Source organism: Macaca fascicularis, chromosome 5, assembly GCF_037993035.2.
Source record: "Macaca fascicularis isolate 582-1 chromosome 5, T2T-MFA8v1.1".
NCBI lineage: Eukaryota > Metazoa > Chordata > Mammalia > Primates > Cercopithecidae > Macaca > Macaca fascicularis.
Genome location: NC_088379.1, coordinates 163602768 through 163621087, shown reverse-complemented (window position 1 = coordinate 163621087; position 18320 = coordinate 163602768). Strand labels below are relative to the sequence as shown.

General features: G+C 38.2%; 1 protein-coding gene and 1 non-coding gene across 2 annotated transcripts in view; both read right to left on the bottom strand.

Moving 5' to 3' along the window:
* Window positions 1-48: 48 nt before the first annotated feature.
* The window catches only part of ETFDH (electron transfer flavoprotein dehydrogenase), a 37766-nt gene continuing 19494 nt past the window's right edge, over window positions 49-18320 (bottom strand). Inside the window, exons 7-13 of the mRNA XM_005556182.4 lie at window positions 13741-13887; window positions 11680-11820; window positions 10251-10394; window positions 5545-5713; window positions 2442-2624; window positions 1959-2180; window positions 49-414 (exon numbers count right to left, since the gene is read on the bottom strand). Of these exons, the coding sequence (XP_005556239.1) occupies window positions 251-414; window positions 1959-2180; window positions 2442-2624; window positions 5545-5713; window positions 10251-10394; window positions 11680-11820; window positions 13741-13887 (1170 nt within the window). The 3' untranslated portion in view covers window positions 49-250. The remainder of the gene's footprint in view (window positions 415-1958; window positions 2181-2441; window positions 2625-5544; window positions 5714-10250; window positions 10395-11679; window positions 11821-13740; window positions 13888-18320) is intronic.
* On the bottom strand, window positions 8193-8407 carry LOC123573845 (small nucleolar RNA U3). The gene has a single exon (XR_006698564.2). It is a non-coding gene; the product is annotated as a small nucleolar RNA U3 (small nucleolar RNA).

Below are 18320 nucleotides of genomic sequence, written 5' to 3'. Positions count from 1 at the left end.
TTGCTCTTGGTACTGAATCTCTGAAGAACTGAAGAGGTAGGAAGATGCTGCATTCTTATAAAGTTTATTTAAAAGAAATACTCATAATTTTTTTATGGGACAATCTTAGATATAGTATAAAATTTTTATTTCATAATCATTCTGTGTATATTCTGTTCAGTACTATGCAGAAAGACATTTTGACATCTGTTAATCTCTAAACATTTTAAAGTTAGCTTGCCATACTTTAAAGAAACTGGTTAGCTGCAGTTTACATTCCATTGTAAGCAGGTCCTCCTCCACCTTCAGGTACCACCCAGTTAATATTCTGACTTGGATCTTTAATGTCACATGTTTTACAGTGCACACAGTTCTGAGCATTTATCTGTAACCGAAATCCATCACCTTGTTCCACAGGTACAAATTCATAAACTCCTGAAAAGTAAAAATAAATCATATTGAAGTGCCTAACTTTAAAAATGTTTTAAATTCAAAAATAGAAATTTGAAGAAAGAGTAGCCACAGAAACCTTAAAGGTTGCTTTCTGAATGCTGACCCATAGAGGGTATTATGAAGACCTTGGTGCATTGCTGTTGATGTGAGTAGAAATTACATGTACATAATAAAAGGAGGTACAGCAGTACTCGGCTGAGTTGTCTCACTATCAAGGGTACTCGACACTCAGTGTTTGAGTTCCACACAACCTCGAAGTTCTCCCTTATTCACAGTTGTCCTCTCTCCACAGAGGACAAGTTCCAAGATCCCCAGTACCTGAAACCTCAGGTAGTACCCAACTGAACGCTGTCATTCAGAAGACATTTCTGTTCTGTATTTCACCCACAAATGTGATGCCTTTTCCATCTTAAGGAAGCACTTGCCGCACTCTGGCCATAACTTCTACAGTTTGAGGTCCAACAGCAAAATGCACAAATTTCTTTTTCCTCTTTCACAGAAGATATAGTCTTATGTAGACCTTAGCAACCTCAGCATAGGATTTTTTTCTCTATAGAGAACTTTCTCCTTTTCACTTAAAGGAAGCACTTCATGGCATCTCTGAATTGTCAGCATTACTACTCTTGCGTTGTGGGGACATTTTTAAGAGTTACTGGACAGAAGCATGATACTGTGACAGTCAATCTGATGATAACTGAGATGGCTACCAAGTGACATAACGAATGTTATGCGTGAATATGCTGGACAAAGGGATAATTCACATCCAGGGTGGGACAAGCCAGAATGGTACACAATTTAAAACTTAACGTGCACAATTTAAGACTTGAGAATTACTTGTTTCTGGAATTTTCTTATTTTCAGACCATGGGTGCCTGGGGGTAAGAGGAGCCTGATGGTACAGCTAAAAAACCAAATTAGATCCAGTCCTTAGTAACCTCAGGGAGTTTAAAACCCACTGTAACGACAAAAGTCAAAAGACCAAGTCACACTATCGCTGCTTTTGTGAATGTACTAGTTTTCAAGTATCTGAGTACTATTTTGTTCTACCATGTCATTTGAGATCTCATTCCTACTACTGTAATTTCAGTTGAAAGCTCAGCACTAAAAGAATATTCATGGTGAATTTAAAGTTTCAGAGCATTTTTTGGACTGAATGTAACCATAATGTGTTATTCTAGCACATGCACCCAAATACGTACAGATGAGCTGCCCATACGTACAGAAATGACTTTAAATAGTCACATGAACATGCAAAGAGAGGTATTTCATCTTCAAGAATCTTCATCTTAGTCTGAGCGTACACAAAGGGCTTTTTTTTTTTTTTTTTTTTTTTTTGGAGAAATGTCATCTGAACTAGGCTTAACAAAACCAGTAGTTAAAAGTATAAGTTTCCTAAAGGAAGCCGGAGGAAGTCATTTACAATTTCTAAGCAATGGAAGGAGATACAGAAATCAGTTTTTAAAAGAACAGAATCACATTACTAAAATGTTTAAAGCAAATATTTAGGAATGGATGGAAATTATTACCTGCAGGACAGAATCGCTGCTCGGGCCCATCATATATCGACAGATTTCTCTTTACAGGTATACTGTCATCCCTTAAGGTTAAATGTGCCGGCTGGTCATGTTCATGATTAGTACCACTCAGAGCCACAGATGACAAGAGGTCAAAACTGATCTGTCCATCGGGTTTTGGATACTCAATAGGTGTACAATCCTTGGCTGGCTTGAGCCGTTCAAAGTCAGAACCTTCAACAATTTTGAGGGAAATGCTTAACAAAATATAATTTTGAAGTACTTTTTCTTAAGCCTATTTGTATAAAAACTTCAAAATGTTATTACACGAAAGAAATACGACTAGCCCTCAAGTAATAATATACTGTTCTTAGATACTAAATTTATAATTTCTCCAAGCAAGTTTAAAACATTAAAACGATCACTTTGTCAAATTAATGGATCCCATTCATGATTTTTTAATGATCATGTTACTCATACTCTCATTTGAATTACCTTTATGTTTCAGAGTCCATGGCTCCATTCCTCTCAATATCCAGTAAAAGATTCCAGTGTAAATCATCCCTCCATATACACCCAGTACTCCATGGCAAGACGGTCTTATATTTCTAACAGAATATAGCTCTTTCCATACCCAGGAGTTCTTCAAATTGTCTTCATATTCAGTTACATGGAGTCCTTTTATTGAAAACATGAAATGTTAGTGCAAAACTGCCCAAATGTGCATAAAATACGCTAAAGTATTTTGCTACTTTGATACCTGATGAGTGAATTTTTTTTTTTTTTTTTGAGACAGGGTCTTGCTCTGTCACGCAGGTTGCAGTACAGCGGTGTGATCATGGCTCACTGCAACCTCCACCTCCCAGATTCAAGTCATCCTCCCACCTTAGCCTCCTGAGTAGGTGGGACTAGGGGCACATGCCACCATGCCCTGCTAATTTTTGTATTTTTGGTAGAAAGAGGGTTTTGCCATGTTGCCCAGGCTGGTCTTGAACTCCTGAGCTCAAGTGATATGCCTGCCTTGGCCTCCCAAAGTGCTGGGATCACAGGCATGAGCCACCGCACCTGGCTGATGGTGAATCTTCAGTAATTTTTAAAAACATGGTCCACACTGAAGACTCTCACGTATAAATGTTGGCATCTTCCAAAAAGACAACCATTAGATACAGATGTTATTAATAGGCAGTAAGGCATTTGATTTCTTATATTGGTAGCATGGAAAATTAGTTTAAAATTTTAGTGAAACTGAGAAGCTTTAAGATGAAAAGTTCATGCCAGGCGTGGTGGCTCAAGCCTGTAATCCCAGCACTTTGGGAGGCCGAGACGGGTGGATCACGAGGTCAGGAGATCGAGACCATCCTGGCTAACAGTGAAACCCCGTCTCTACTAAAAATACAAAAAAACTAGCTGGGCGAGGTGGCGGGCGCCTGTAGTTCCCAGTTACTCAGGAGGCTGAGGCAGGAGAATGGCGTAAACCCGGGAGGCAGAGCTTGCAGTGAGCTGAGATCTGGCCACTGTACTCTAGCCTGGGCGACAGAGCGAGACTCCGTCTCAAAAAAAAAAAAAAAAATAGAAATAAAAATAAAAAGTTCATGCTACCTGTAACAGTGAAAAAATTTCTTAATTTACAACTCTAAACTATTTCTACCTGCTATGGGTTGAAATATGTCCCCCAAAAAATAGGCTTTGAAGTCCTAACCTCCAGTACCTTAGACTGTGACCTTAGTAGTGGCTGTAGATATAATTAGTTAAGATGAGGTCTACTACAGTACAGTGGGTCTCTAATCCAATATGACTGGTATGCTTAGAAGAAGAGACAGAACTGGGCACAGTGGCTCTAGCCTGTAATTTCCAGCTACTTGGGAGGCCAAAGTGGGAGGGAGGCTGGAGCCAAGGAATTTGAGATTGCAGAGACCGAGGATTGCACCACTGCACTCCAGCTTGGGGAACAGAGCGAGAACCTGTCTCTAAAAACAAAAACCCACCACTTCATAGAGAAAACTCAGTGCTTGCACTTAATATTTAAGAGGACAAATTGGTTCCCTTACGGCCTTTGGTGGATTCCACATGACTTCTTTTTCCAGTTATTGTTTCCTGTTCTGACTCCACTCCCCTTTTCTTTAGGCTTTAACCCTCAATCTAGTCTTTGGTGATATACTGGCTCCAGTATTATCTATGTGTGGTACTATATGCACATGATACAGTTCAAGTATGGCTGGTGGTCCAACAAGGAATGATACTTGACAAGAAAATCAGAAAAAAACTTCTACCCAGTCTCTGCACTCCATCTCGGCTATTCCATTCTCCCTGAAGTGCCCTTTGCCCTTTCTATTTTCCACTTTATCTCCCCATGCTAGGCCTCCATTCCTACAAAGATTTGAAGGCATAACCTGGTTACATATCTCTAACTAGAGGAACATATACTGGGGATTCTAAGAAATAAGACTCATTTATCAAGTATCTATGGAGTCGCTACTGTGTGCCAGGTGTTTAGGATTCACACTAAGCAACACCCCTAGTCTCTTGGAGTTTTCATCCAAGTGGCAGAAGATAAAAAGGTGATAAATAAGTAAATGATACAATGTACCAAAAGGTGGAAAATGTGCTAGAAAAGGCCATTCAAGGGGAACTGGGTGGGTGTGCGCTGTGTGTTGTGCGTTAATTGGTGTGGTCAAGGCAGAACCACTGTGAGTGCTACTTAAACAAAGGCAAAGAGAACAAAGGAGCCAGCCGTGACCAAAGACCATTAGGTGAGAGTGCTTGGCATGTTCCGGGAACTGTAAAGAAGCCAGTGTGGCTGGAGTTGGTAAAGGGTCTTTTTAGGTTAAAGGTTTACTGAGGTATAAGTGCTGGCTGTTTCTCTCCACCACAGCAGAAGAGTCATATACCTATACTTACAAAGCTTGCTGAAGAATAGGTAGCTAATTCTGCCTTCTGCAAAGGTGTTCTATTGATACTTTAGTATTTGGGAGGTATCTTAATTGTGTATATTACATGTATGCAATATAAATATGTGTGCAATATAAATGCAGTACTTTCATATTTGTAATAGTTTCTAACTATGTGGGACACTACTGGTACTTCTTTTTTGTGTGGGGGGGATGGAGTTTTGCTCTTGTTGCCCAGGCTGGAGTGCAATGGCATGATCTCAGCTCACTGCAACCTCCACCTCCCAGGTTCAAGCGATTCTCCTGCCTCAGCCTCCCAAGTAGCTGGGATTACAGGCACCTGCCACCACACCCAGCTAATTTTTTTCTATTTTTAGTAGAGACGGGGTTTCACCATGTGGGCCAGGCTGGTCTTGAGCTCCTGACTTCAGGTGATCCACCTGCCTCAGCCAACCAAAGTGCTGGGATTACAGGCGTGAGACACCGTGCCCGGCTACCACTCTTACTTTTTTACTTTTTTGATGTGAATAAAACAGAACATTGTAGTAAAAAATCACCGACTGTAATTACTGAGGTCATGTAGTTTTCTTTGCATAGCATGCTTCTTAATACTTCTAAAGTGACAGATGCAATACAAATCTTTTAATGTCAATTGAAATACACGTAACCCAGCAATTTTCTTTTTTCTACTTTACACAGGAATTTCTTACCTATTGTCTTTGATTGGAGATTTTCACTAGTTAGTTGATTAAAAATAGATTCTGCTGCTAAAATTCCACTTTTCATTGCTGTGTGAGTACCTTTGATCTTGGGAACATTCATAAAACCAGGACTACAACCAATTAGTAAACCACCAGGAAAGGTGAGTTTCGGTATAGACTGAGGAAAGAAAGATTCAGAATACATTTGTTAGCTCAAATTAAACAAGCACAACAGAATACTCCAAATCAGTCTTAAAGTCTTCTAGAGCTGTAGGGAAAGGTTGAAAAATAAATACATGAAAATGAATTGAGCAAAGGAATAAAACAGAGCAAGGGCAGTTTTCTTCTTCCTGCCCTAAGAGTGAGCATTAGGACTATGACTATTTTTCTGTGAGAGTTTTTCTTTTTTCCTCCTCATAACTCATCTACATGGGACAGACTTAGGACTGAAGCATCAATATGTTTTAAATAGAATGTTTTATTTATAGATATCCATGTCATAGTTAAAATATTCTCTAAACCTGAATGCTGTTATCTAAATTGTGATTTGCTTGCAAATCAAAACCACAATGAGATATCATTTCACCCTAGTTAGAATGGCTATTATCAAAAAGACAAAAAAGATTCTGGTGAGGATGTGGGGAAAACTCACACATTGTTGGTGGGAATGTCAATTAGTACAACCATTATGGAAAACAGTATAGAGGTTCCTAAAAAAGCTACAAACGGAACTACCATATGAGCCAGCAGTCCCACTATTGGGTGTATATCCAAAAGAAAGCAAGTCAGTATGTGGAAGAGATATCTGCACTCTCATATTTATTGCAGCACTATTCACAGTAACTGCCAAGATACAGAATCAAACTAAATGTCCATCAACAGATGAATGGATCAACAAAAGACGGTATATATATATACACAATGGAATACTATTCAGCTGGAAGAACGAATGAAATATTGTCATCTGTGACAACATGGATGAGCCTGGAAGACATTATGTTAAGTCAGTCAAGCACAGAAAGATAAACATCCTATGCTCTCACTCATATATGGAAACTTAAAAAGTTGATCTTATGGAAGTGGAGAGTAGAACAGTGGCTACTAGAGGATGGGAAGAGTAGAAAGGGATGCTGGGAGTGGGGGTGGGATACAGAGAGATTGGTTAATGGATTCAGAAATACAGCTAGATAGGAGGAATAAGTTCTGTTCTATAGCACTGTAGAGTAACTATAATAAAGAATAATTTATTATTTTTTCAAATAGCTAGAAGAAAAGATTTTAAATATTACCAACACAAAGAAATGATAAAGGTTTGAGGTGATGGATATACTAATTACTCTGATTTGATCATTAAACATTATACACATGTATGGAAATATCACATTGTACCCTCTCTTCCCCCAAAATTAAGTGGACCTGAAAATTTCAAAGAGCATATAAAAAAACTGTGATTTGCTTTTACATGCATTCGGGGTAATACAAGACTTACAAAGGATACTATACACCCTCTTTGTTTTACTTTGACAGCTAGGGATATAAACCTATGCTCTAATCATGGCACCACTGCAACTAGCTACCACCCTAAACAATAGATTCTGATTAAGGACAAGCTGAATTTCCAAAATTAAATAAAGACAATTCTTTGGACCTTAGTATACATTTCTGATAAAAAAAAAATGTAATAAAGAGTGGGATATTTTTCAGTTTAGACAATAAATGTCTATATGTACCCCACAATATAGCAACTGAACTATAGATGGTTTGCATGAGAAAATGTACTCTTATAGTTTAAAGAGAGCCAAGCAGTGCTGTTCTTTCCACATTCTGTATTTTTTTCTTCTATGAGGACTTCTTAAAGTAAGCCATGGGGTCTTTGTTGAGAAAATGGTGAGTGGTACATTTGGCTGATGGTATTAAGAGGGACTCAGAGGTGGGGGTTAACAAAACTATTGACATCAACTGCAAAAGAGACATGGTGAGCACTCTGTCGCCACAACTCTCATCAATGAGGGAATGGTAGTGAAAAGCAAAACTAGGGGGCAGAAGGAATGCTGGTAAGAGAGAAGGATCAGGTCCTTTCACAGTATATGTGGGGAATGAATTTATGACTGTGGTTCTCAGACCAAACTCAGTATTAGGACCACTTAGGTAAAAGAGCATTAAATCAGGACCACAGAGCAGACAATGGGGAGGAGGTGCTATCTGGAGTGCTACTAGCTGAAAACAGATAAAGATTAGGGACTTAGATGATGACAATGCTTTTCTCAAATAAGGCTGTGGCTTTGTTGACACCAAGTTTGATTGAAGAACCAGAAGAATGTGAAATTTAATAAAAGGATATAAACTATGAGTTCAAGTTCGTCCAAAATAGGTGTTTAAATCCTAAGAATAAAAATATTATGCCCAAGGAAAAAGTATGTTTTTAAGTTCTAGGAGGATCCTACCTTGGGTGGGCTGGGTTACTGGCAGCTATGCACCTTGTTTGGGACATTCATTAAACTAGGGCTACAAGTAATTAGAAACCCACTAGGGGAAGGTGAGTTTTGGTATAGTCAGCTGAAGAAGGAGAAAAAAGCTAGACAGTATTTGTTAGCTCAAAATAAACAAAACTGAACGTTTCGAATTGTTGTCTCTTCTTTTTCTTTACCTAAATGGGAGCCACTCAGACTGCATCCTTTCCCTCCCACTCTCCCTAAGGAAGGGAAAAACAATCAATGCCGAATGGCAGCTGAGCAAAGCAGCATCGAGAGCGGGCGGCATCACGCTCGGGAGGGAATACTGCACTCTCCTGGTGGTTTCTGGTGCTTGCTACACCTTCAGAGGAACTTCTCTGGTATTGAACTACAGAAACCATCCCTTATAGTCGTTGTTGCCTCTTAAGGTCTTCAAGACCTTAACTGGAAATAACTTTCTGAATCTCTGGCCAATGAAATCAGAAAATACAGGTGAAAAGAGTGTGGGTGTGTGTTGTGGGGGGAGGGAAGAGTCATCTCTTCCTGTCAATTTGCAAATCATTTGACATGTTTGACATGCTTAAGTACACAAGGTAGATGGTTTTCAATAAAAATCTGTGTGTACTATTGAATATACTGAAACCTTTATAAATTACAGAGTAGGGTTAGGGTGACAGTAACTATTATGGACATTATTTTAAAAAGTTTAATAGGCTTGAATACAGTTATGTAATTCAATACATATTTCTACCAAAGGAATTGCTACCCTAGAAACAAAAACAATCTCATGAGAAGTAATCTCATGACAGACTTTGGGGACAGCAATATTTTAAGATTCTAGTGATTATGTTTCTAATGTAGCTATGGTTTTGAGTTTATGAAATACTATTACAGTAATAAAGTATTTAGAACCTCACTTTTAAAGATAAGTAAAGGCTGGACGCGGTGGCTCACACCTGTAATCCCAGCACTTTGGGAGGCCGAGGCGGGCGGATCACGAGGTCATGAGCTCGAGACCATCCTGGCTAACACGGTGAAACCCCGTCTCTACTAAAAATACAAAAAAATGAGCCAGGCATGGTGGTGGGCGCCTGTAGTCCCAGCTACTCAGGAGGCTGAGAAAGGAGAATGGTGTGAACCCGGGAGGCGGAGGTTGCAGTGAGCCGAGATCATCGTGCCACTGCACTCCAGCCTGGGCGATAGAGCAAGACTCCGCCTCAAAAAAAAAAGAAGATAAGTCAATTTTCCCTCCCTAAATTTTCCTATTATCTGTTACTTTTATAATAATTTTTTTAAAAAGAAATCCAATTTCCAAGATAGTCCTAGATTCCTAGAATATTAGAGACAGAGGGATCATCTTTATTTTACAGATGATCTCTTAAGGCCAGAAAAGTTAAGGAACTTGCTCCAAATAATTTGGTACAAGCTTTACAGCAGATTTTTAGATCATCTTAACCGTCTGATAACATTTCTACAACAGTATTAACAGCTTTTATGACAATTAGCTACTAGGTCTTATTTCACTGTTTAATACATAATGAATACGTTATATTTGAGAAGATTCTGAATGTATATAAAAATAGGACAATTAAGGTAAAAGCTTAACAGAGGTAATCTAAAAGGCATGAATGTTACTAGGTAGTTGGAATGAATGAATTTTGTTTGCTGAAAACTAAATTTGCCTTTGAGTTTCCTGGCAGTTAAGGAATAAAGAGAAATATTATGGATTACAGTTTTAAATTTATGGTTAAAACAACAAACAAAATGTCCATGAATTTATCTCTAGAGATCAATATATTATTTTTTGTTTTTGTTTTTGTTTTTGAGATGGAGTCTCATTCTGCTGCTCAGGCTGGATGGCACAATCTTGGCTCACTGCAACCTCCACCTCCCAGGCTCAAGTGATTCTCCTGTCTCAGCCTCCTGAGTAGCTGGGACCACAGGCGCTCATCACCACGCCTGGCTAATCTTTCTATTTTTTGTAGAGACGGGGTTTCGCCATGTTGCCCAGGCAGCCTGCCCAACTCGGCCTTCCAAAGTGCTGGGATTACAAGCATGAGCCACTGTGCCCAGCCTGATATATACTTAAAACTAAATTCATGGCGTAATTTTGAAGTACTGTGTGATACAGTTTATTTATAAACGCTACATACTTTACTTATTTTGATATTGTTTTTATTCTTTATCTAAATTTGTTACATTATATGTTCAATTCTGAATTTACAATACAGAAATAAGGAAAATAAAAGTTGGAAGAGTTACCTGAAAGCCACCTTCATTGAGAGCTCTGGCTCCGTATGCAATCCTTTTTCCACCTTCCAAGGTTGGCCGAATGCTAGGATGGTGTTTCCACCTCTGGAATTCTCTAAATGGACTCAGGTATGGATTCTGATAGTCTAGACCAACCTTAAAAATTTACATTTATATGAAATTAGGCATTTTTATTTCAAATTAAATCAAGTGAAAATGTGAGCAATGTGTATCAGAAAACATGTATGTTAAATTTCTTGTACTCAAAAGTATTTGGAGCACTATGTACAGTAATGCAAATGTAAATTAAAAATTGTATAAAATCTGTTTGGAAAAGAAACGGTAAAGAAAAGGATAGCATGTGTTTATTATCATCAAAATCATGAAAATTTAGAGCATATTAACAAATTCTTGTGCTCTGGAACTCAAAGTCCAAATTAGAAAAACAGAATCTATCATGAGATTAGAAAATAAAAATGAACAACAACAAAAAAACAAATTAGAACAGTATCTGTAGGTAAGCATCTCAGATTATGTTTCTATGAAAGCAGCTGTAATGATTTATTATACATTAATACCAACTTGAAATAAACTAATAATCTATACCATAGTACAACTGAGGCAAAAATAAAGAAAAAGGATGTAAACTACACTTAGAGAAAAAGAGGAAAATAAATATAGAAGGTTACATTTTATAAAGCTTTACCAAAGTGTTAAAATTGACCACATCTTTTTCCTTTGATACAATTAAGTCAGGCATAAATATCCAAAGGTGATGGGATGAACATTTGACTGGGGGTCAAAAAACACCAATAACATATAAATTTAACAGTGTATCATATGGAGGTCTAATCATGACACTAAACTATAAAGCTGCCACCAGTTGCAAGGTACAGAAACTAATTTTTCCATTCTTGGTAATGTTCAGTATGTAATTTACTGCAACGATGTGCAGGAGGCCAAAAAAGGAGAAACTGCTTGTATTTTTAAAAAGTTTTAAGTTCAAACTTAGTACTAATTTCATTGTCAGTGGTAGCATGCCACAGTGGAAATGGAATTTGAGGTCAGACAAGGTCAGGCATTTCTGCCTGTTATTTAATGGGTGTATATGGGTAAGTTGTTTAACTTATTTGGACTTCAGTTTTCTCATCTGTAAAATAAAGATATACCTATTTCAGTGTTATTATGAAACTTATGTAGAAATCTCAGAAAAGCATCCAGCATAGTGCCTGGAGTGTAGCAGCTACTATTACTATTGCTATGTGTGTTTAGTAGACTTAATGACACAGCAGCCAGAAGCACTTTACATACTGATAAAATTAGAAAGTACGCTTTAAATGATAAGCATTTTACAGTCTTCAGATTCAAAACCCTTATTTTATAACATTGATGGTAATATAACTCTAGCAGTAGAATTTTCCATAATGGGAATATAACTTACCACAAGACCAAGAGCTACTAGGGGTTCACCTTCATTCAAATGATAAAGGAAAGATCCTCCATAGGTATGTCTGTCCAAGGGCCAACCAACTGTGTGATCTACTCTCCCAGGTTTCCAGTTCTTTTCATCAATAACCCATAACTAAAAACAAACAAACAAAAAATAAGTCCTGTAGTATTTTAAAAATGTTTTTATGTCACCACAATGCATAAAACTTGCCAGGTTTAATGTCTTATTTATGAAAATTACAAGTGAAAAACTGTAATATAAGTATACAACAAAATTACTTCAAATATCAAAGAAGGCTGGGCACAGTGGCTCACGCCTGTAATCCTAGCATCATGGGAGGCTGAGGTGGGCAGATCACTTGAGGTCAGGAGTTCGAGACCATCCTGGCCAACATGGTAAAACCCCATCTCTATTAAAAATACAAAAATTAGCTGGGCATGGTGGCGGATGCCTTGTAATCCCAGCTACTCCAGAGGGTGAGGCATGAGAATTGCTTGAACCCGGAGGCAGAGGTTGTGGTGAGCCGAGATCATGCCACTGCACTCCAGCCTGGCTGATACAGCATGACTCAATCTCAAAAAAAATAAATAAATAAAATAAAAAAAATGCAGGTGGATCACCTTGAATATCAAAGGAAATTATATCAAACTGCAGCATGAGTTCCAGAGTAAAGAAACAGGTCAGAAAACTTATGAACTCTTAAAGACATTAAATAGATTCTCAAATTGATAAAGACTTTTATACAATTATAGGAAATCAGGAAATCCTACTGAAAGGCTGAGGGAAAGTTCTGCGGTACTGGTAGTGTTCTCTGTCTTCATCTGGGTGACAGCCACAAGGGTATGTTCACCATGTAAAAATTAATGTACACTTAAGGTCTCTTTGTAATAGACATGTATTCTCCAACAAAGTAATTTATTCCCTCTGCCCTGCCCTCCACAATTGAAATAAATTGTTCACCCTCTTCAGACTGGTAAATTTTAAATTTTGAACAATTTCTATCTGAAATATTATCTAAAAATCAGATAATATTGTGTGCAATCAGACATTATGTGCAATCTATCAAAACAAACCCTTATTCAGAATATAACGAATCTAGTTTTATATAGACTTTGAACCTTTCTGAGATTTAACCTAAAATAAATTTTTTGTTGTTAATTACTGTATTTTTTATTTTTTTAGAGATGGGATCTCACTCTGTCACCCAGGTTAGGGTGCAGTGGTATGATCACAGGTCACTGCAGTCTTGATCTCTTGAAGTGAAGTGGTTCTCCTGCCTCAGCCTCCAGAGTAGCTGAGACTACAGATGTGCACCACCACACCTGGCTAATTTGTAAATTTTTAGTAGAGATGAGGTATCACTACGTTGCCCAGGCAGGTCTTGAACTCCTGGACCCAAGCAATCATCTTGCCTTGGCCTCTCAAAATGCTTGGGTTATGGGTGTGGGCCACCATTGCTAGCTCCACAACAATGTTTAAGCAAAAGGGTTATAATGAAAATTTTACATTTACATTCTAATAAGCCTAGGATTTGGGAAAACAAGACTAGAGAATGGATAAATTGAGGAAATGTAAAATACATAACCTAATTAAATTTTAGGCTGCAGATTAATATACTATGGCTGAATGTGTATTTCATAAACAAAATTATCTTCACATTACCATTTTGAAAAAATAATGCTCTGTAGGATGTGGTCATCCTACAAACAGCATATGGATAACAAGAGCAATCCTAACAGGGCAGATGGCATTACAATGGAAAAAAAAAAAAAAAGATTCAAATATTCACAAGTTCAAGATTCATTTCAAGCAACACTTGATCACTTGATACAACAATTCCAACATGTAAAACTAACTTAACCAATAATAGAATTTGATCAGTAGTTATCTTCTAGCCCCTTGAAAAATATCCCAAGTTTTAGTCATAATGAACATTTCAAGACAATGAAAAAATATAACTAAAGTTAAGTCAGTATTACAAACTACCTGATAATACAAATAAATTTAAATTCCATCTTTCGAAATTAAAATTACAGAAACAAACCCGGATACCTCCTTCAGTCCAATCCCATAGGTCTGAGGTTCACAATTGGCTCTCAAATCAAACTTCTTATATAGTTGCTTGGCTAGATGTCCGTGGCAACCTTCTGCAAAAATTGTGACTTTAGCATGTAGTTCTAGCCCTCTCTCAAATGTTGCCTGAAAAGCAAAAACGTGTTAAATGGCAACATTTGACAATTTAAAATATATTCACATTTTGGTCAGATTTAAATTGAACTATGATTCAGGTGTGGAAGAGACAGTGCAAATTATAATATAAAGAATCACATAGTAAATATATAGAATAATATAATCTTACTCTTCTCACTTAAAATACCTCATGCAAATCTTTTCAAGTCACTGTGGAGCTCAAATCTTTCTCTTTAATGGCTAGGTAGGAGTTCAGGTAGAGAGAAAGGATAGATTATCCAGCTCCTCTGCCAATGGATAATAGCCATTCGCTCTTTCCAGTTTATGTATGAACAAAAACAATGTTATAAGATATAAACACTCTTGAATATATATTGAATATAGAGCTGATCCTTGAACAAGATGGGTTTGAATTGTGTGAGTTCGCATATACAAGAATTTATTTTTAACCAAATAAGGATTGAAAATACAATATTCACCGGATGTGAGACCCGAATATATGGAGACTGATTTTTCTTTTTTTTTTTTTTTTTTTTTTTGAGACGGAGTCTCGCTCTGTCTCCCGAGCTGGAGTGCAGTGGCCGGATCTCAGCTCACTGCAAGCTCTGCCTCCCGGGTTCACGCCATTCTCCTGCCTCAGCCTCCCGAGTAGCTGGGACTACAGGCACCCGCCACCTCGCCCGGCTAGTTTTTTGTATTTTTTAGTAGAGACGAGGTTTCACCATGTTCACCAGGATGGTCTCGATCTCCTGACCTCGTGATCCACCCGTCTCGGCCTCCCAAAGTGCTGGGATTACAGGCTTGAGCCACCGCGCCCGGCCGAGACTGATTTTTCATGTATGCGAGTTCTGCAGGGCTAACTTTGGGACTTGAGTATGCATGAATTTTGGCATACTTGGGGGTCCTAGAGCCAATCTACCGTACACACTAAGGGACACCTGTATACACATACAATATTGGGGCTTTTATTCCTATAAGATAGATTCCCAGGAGTGGCCCTCTTAGATCAAAGGGGACATCTACTTTTTTAAATTGATACTATCATATTACTTTCCAAAAAGCCTGAAGCAATGAATATATTTCCATCAGTAGTATATAAGACCCTTTCCCTATAGTACAGTTAGTGACAGATAAAACTGTTCCTTTTACATTTTTGCTAGCGTATCAGGTGTTGTGATAACTCACTACTATTTTATTTTATTTTTAATTTTTTAATTTTTTTTTTTTTTGAGACGGAGTTGTGCTCTTGTTGCCCAGGCTGGAGTGCAATGGCACGATCTTGGCTCACTGCAACCTCTGCCTCCAGGGTTCAAGCAATGCTCCTGCCTCAGTCTCCCGAGTAGCTGGGATTACAGGCATCCGTCACCAAGCCCAGCTAAGTTTTTGTATTTTTAGTAGAGATGGGGTTTCATCATGTTGGCCAAGCTGGTCTTGAACTCCTGACCTCAGATGATCCACCCACATCGGCCTCCCAAAGTGCTGGGATTACAGGCGTGAGCCACAGCGCCTGGGCCTCAATACTATTTTAATTTGCATTTCCCTGATTACTATTTTGAGCATCTTTTCTTTTTGATTCAAGAAATAGTGAATGAATACCTACAATGTGCCAGGTTCTGTGCTAGGCATTGGGAATACATGGCTGAATTAAAAAAAGATATGTTCCTTTCCTTTGGACTAGCCATAGAGACAGACATTAAATAAATACATGAGTATGTAATTACAAATTGTTTAAGTGCCATGAAAGAGAGCAGAGGGTATTGCAAAGGGGAATAACAGAAGCCAGCTATTCCAGATTGAGTGAACAGGAAAGTCTTCTTAGAAGAAATGACATTTAACCTCTGGACTCTGAAAAAAACATATTTAAGTATCTTTCCTTATGATTAGTGGTCATTGAGTTCTTCTATGAATTGTTAATATTTTAGACTCTACCCATTTTTCCAATGTGTTGTCTTTTTTCTTGTCGATGTTTAAGTACTCCTTGATATTACAGATAGTCAAACATTTACAGACTTTATAGTATATTTTGGTATACAGAAGTGTTTTAACTTTTATATATTAAGTTAAAAAAGGTTTGTCTTTCTTTTTTTTAACAGGTTTTTAGTATCTTGTTGCTGTAGGGTGGCTTACCCTACCCCTAGATTGTTAACTGTCATCTCTTAGATTTCTTTTTGATTTGTATTGTTTTAAATCTTTAAATCACGAGAAAGAAACAACCAGCAAACCGGGGTCCAACTCTGTTTGCTTCCAGATGGATACAGAGTTTCCCCAGCACCACTTATAAAACAATTCAATCTGTATGAACTAAAATATTAATTCACATATTTCTGTTTCTTCTTAGAGGTAACATGCCCTTTAGTGTTCAAGGGACAGGCCGTGGAGCCACACAGCCTGTATTTAAATCCCAGCCCCAATACTTAGTAGGTGTCTGACCCCAGCCAAGTTACTTAGCCTCTGTAACTTAAAAATGTCCAAATCAGAATTCTTATAATAAAATGCATATTGGAGATAGGAACCAAGAGAAGGCTGTAAGAAGAGCCAAGTCAAAAAAGTGTTTCAAGAAGGAAAACATAATTGAACTGTGTCAAGTGCCATCCACTAGAAGGTCAAGTAAGGGAAAACAGAGGCCTGTCCACCAGATTGGCAAAATGGAGGTATTTGTGACTCTAACAAGAACCGTTTCAGTGAAATGGCAGGGAGAAAGCCTAACTACAGTGGGTTAAATAGAGAATGGAACAACACATTAAACAGAATCTTTGATTTTCCCCACTCTAACCTTGTGGTAGTACTATTTTTAAAAACTTAGATTTTGGGGCTCAAATTACTAAGACTCCATTGGACTCTTCTATGCTATTATATCTGCATAAATGCAACATACAAAATATAAACGTTTTTACAAATGCAAAGCATAAAGTTAAAAATCATATATATATATCTTTCTTTTTTAATTTTTATTTTTTTAGACGGAGTCTCACTCTGTCGCTTAAGGTGGAGTACAGTGGCACGATCTTGGCTCACTGCAACCTCTGCCACCTGAAATAAACTCATATTTGAACAAATGAGAACATGCAAAAATGAAATACCAAATACCAAAAATACCAAAATTGCTTCAATTTTGTTATAATATTAAATGCAAAAATATTTAAAGACTAAAATATAATTTATAATTAATCATAATATAGAAAAGAACCATAATATATGAACAACCATGTTCTTTTACTGAGAGGCAGTATAACAGTCTTTACAAACCTGGCTATGCACTGGAATCCCTGGAGGCTTGTTAAAAAACAGCTTCTTAGGCCTTACTGCAGGACAGGCTGAGCCCCAAGATGTCACATGATTCTGATGTGGCCAGTTAAACCACTAGGAGTCCCAAACAGGATTTGCCATTTCCTTTTTTTGTTTGTTTTTAGATGGCATCTCGCTCTGTCGCCCAGGCTGGACTGCAGTGGCGTGATCTCGGCTCACTGCAAGGTCCGCCTCCCGGGTTCACGCCATTCTTCTGCCTCAACCTCCTGAGTAGCTGGGACCACAGGCACCCACCACTATGCCCGGTTAATTTTTCTGTATTTTTTTTTAGTAGAGACGAGGTTTCACTGTGTTAGCCAGGATGGTCTTGATCTCCTGACCTCGTGATCCGCCCGCCTCAGACTCCCAAAGTGCTGGGATTACAGGCATGAGCCACTGCGCCCAGCCGCTATTTGCTTTTGAAGCAGGAAATGTGAGAAGCACAAAGTCTGCTGGAAGGGACTCTAGATTCCTAATTCTATTCCAAGAGTGGCAGAGAGGAGGATAAACTATCAGTTGACAAATACTTACTGAGACCTAATATGTACCTGGCATTATGCCAGGCATTGGAATAACCCAGGATCTCTATCCTTTGGGAGCTTATAATCTAGTTGGGAAATTGGATAATAAATAAACCTGAATAGACAGGCCAGTTGATTGAGATGTTAATTTGTGTTTTGTTCATATTATAGGACAGCAAGCTATTTTTTTCCTTATCTTTTCCAAAGAGTGACAGTTCTATGTTCTGATGGTTTTGCTTTCAGATTCAAAAATACAAGATGTGAAAATCTGAAAATTATGCAGGTTTATATTTTGAATGAGAGGTGGAGAATCAGTTTTACATCTACCAAAAGAGGTTAAAATCATGTCAAAGTGGCCGGGCACAGTGGCTCATGCCTGTAATCCCAGCACTTTGGGAGGCCGAGGCGGGTGGATCATGAGGTCAGGAGTTCAAGACCAGCCTGGCCAACATGACAAAACCCCATCTCTACTAAAAATACAAAAAGTAGCCAGGCATGGTGGCGCACAGATGTAATCCCAGCTACTCGGGAGGCTGAGGGCGGGGAATTGCTTGAACCTGGAAGGCAAAGGTTGCAGTGAGCCAAGCTCGCGCCACTGCATTCCAGCCTGGGCAACAAACAAACACGTCAAAGTAT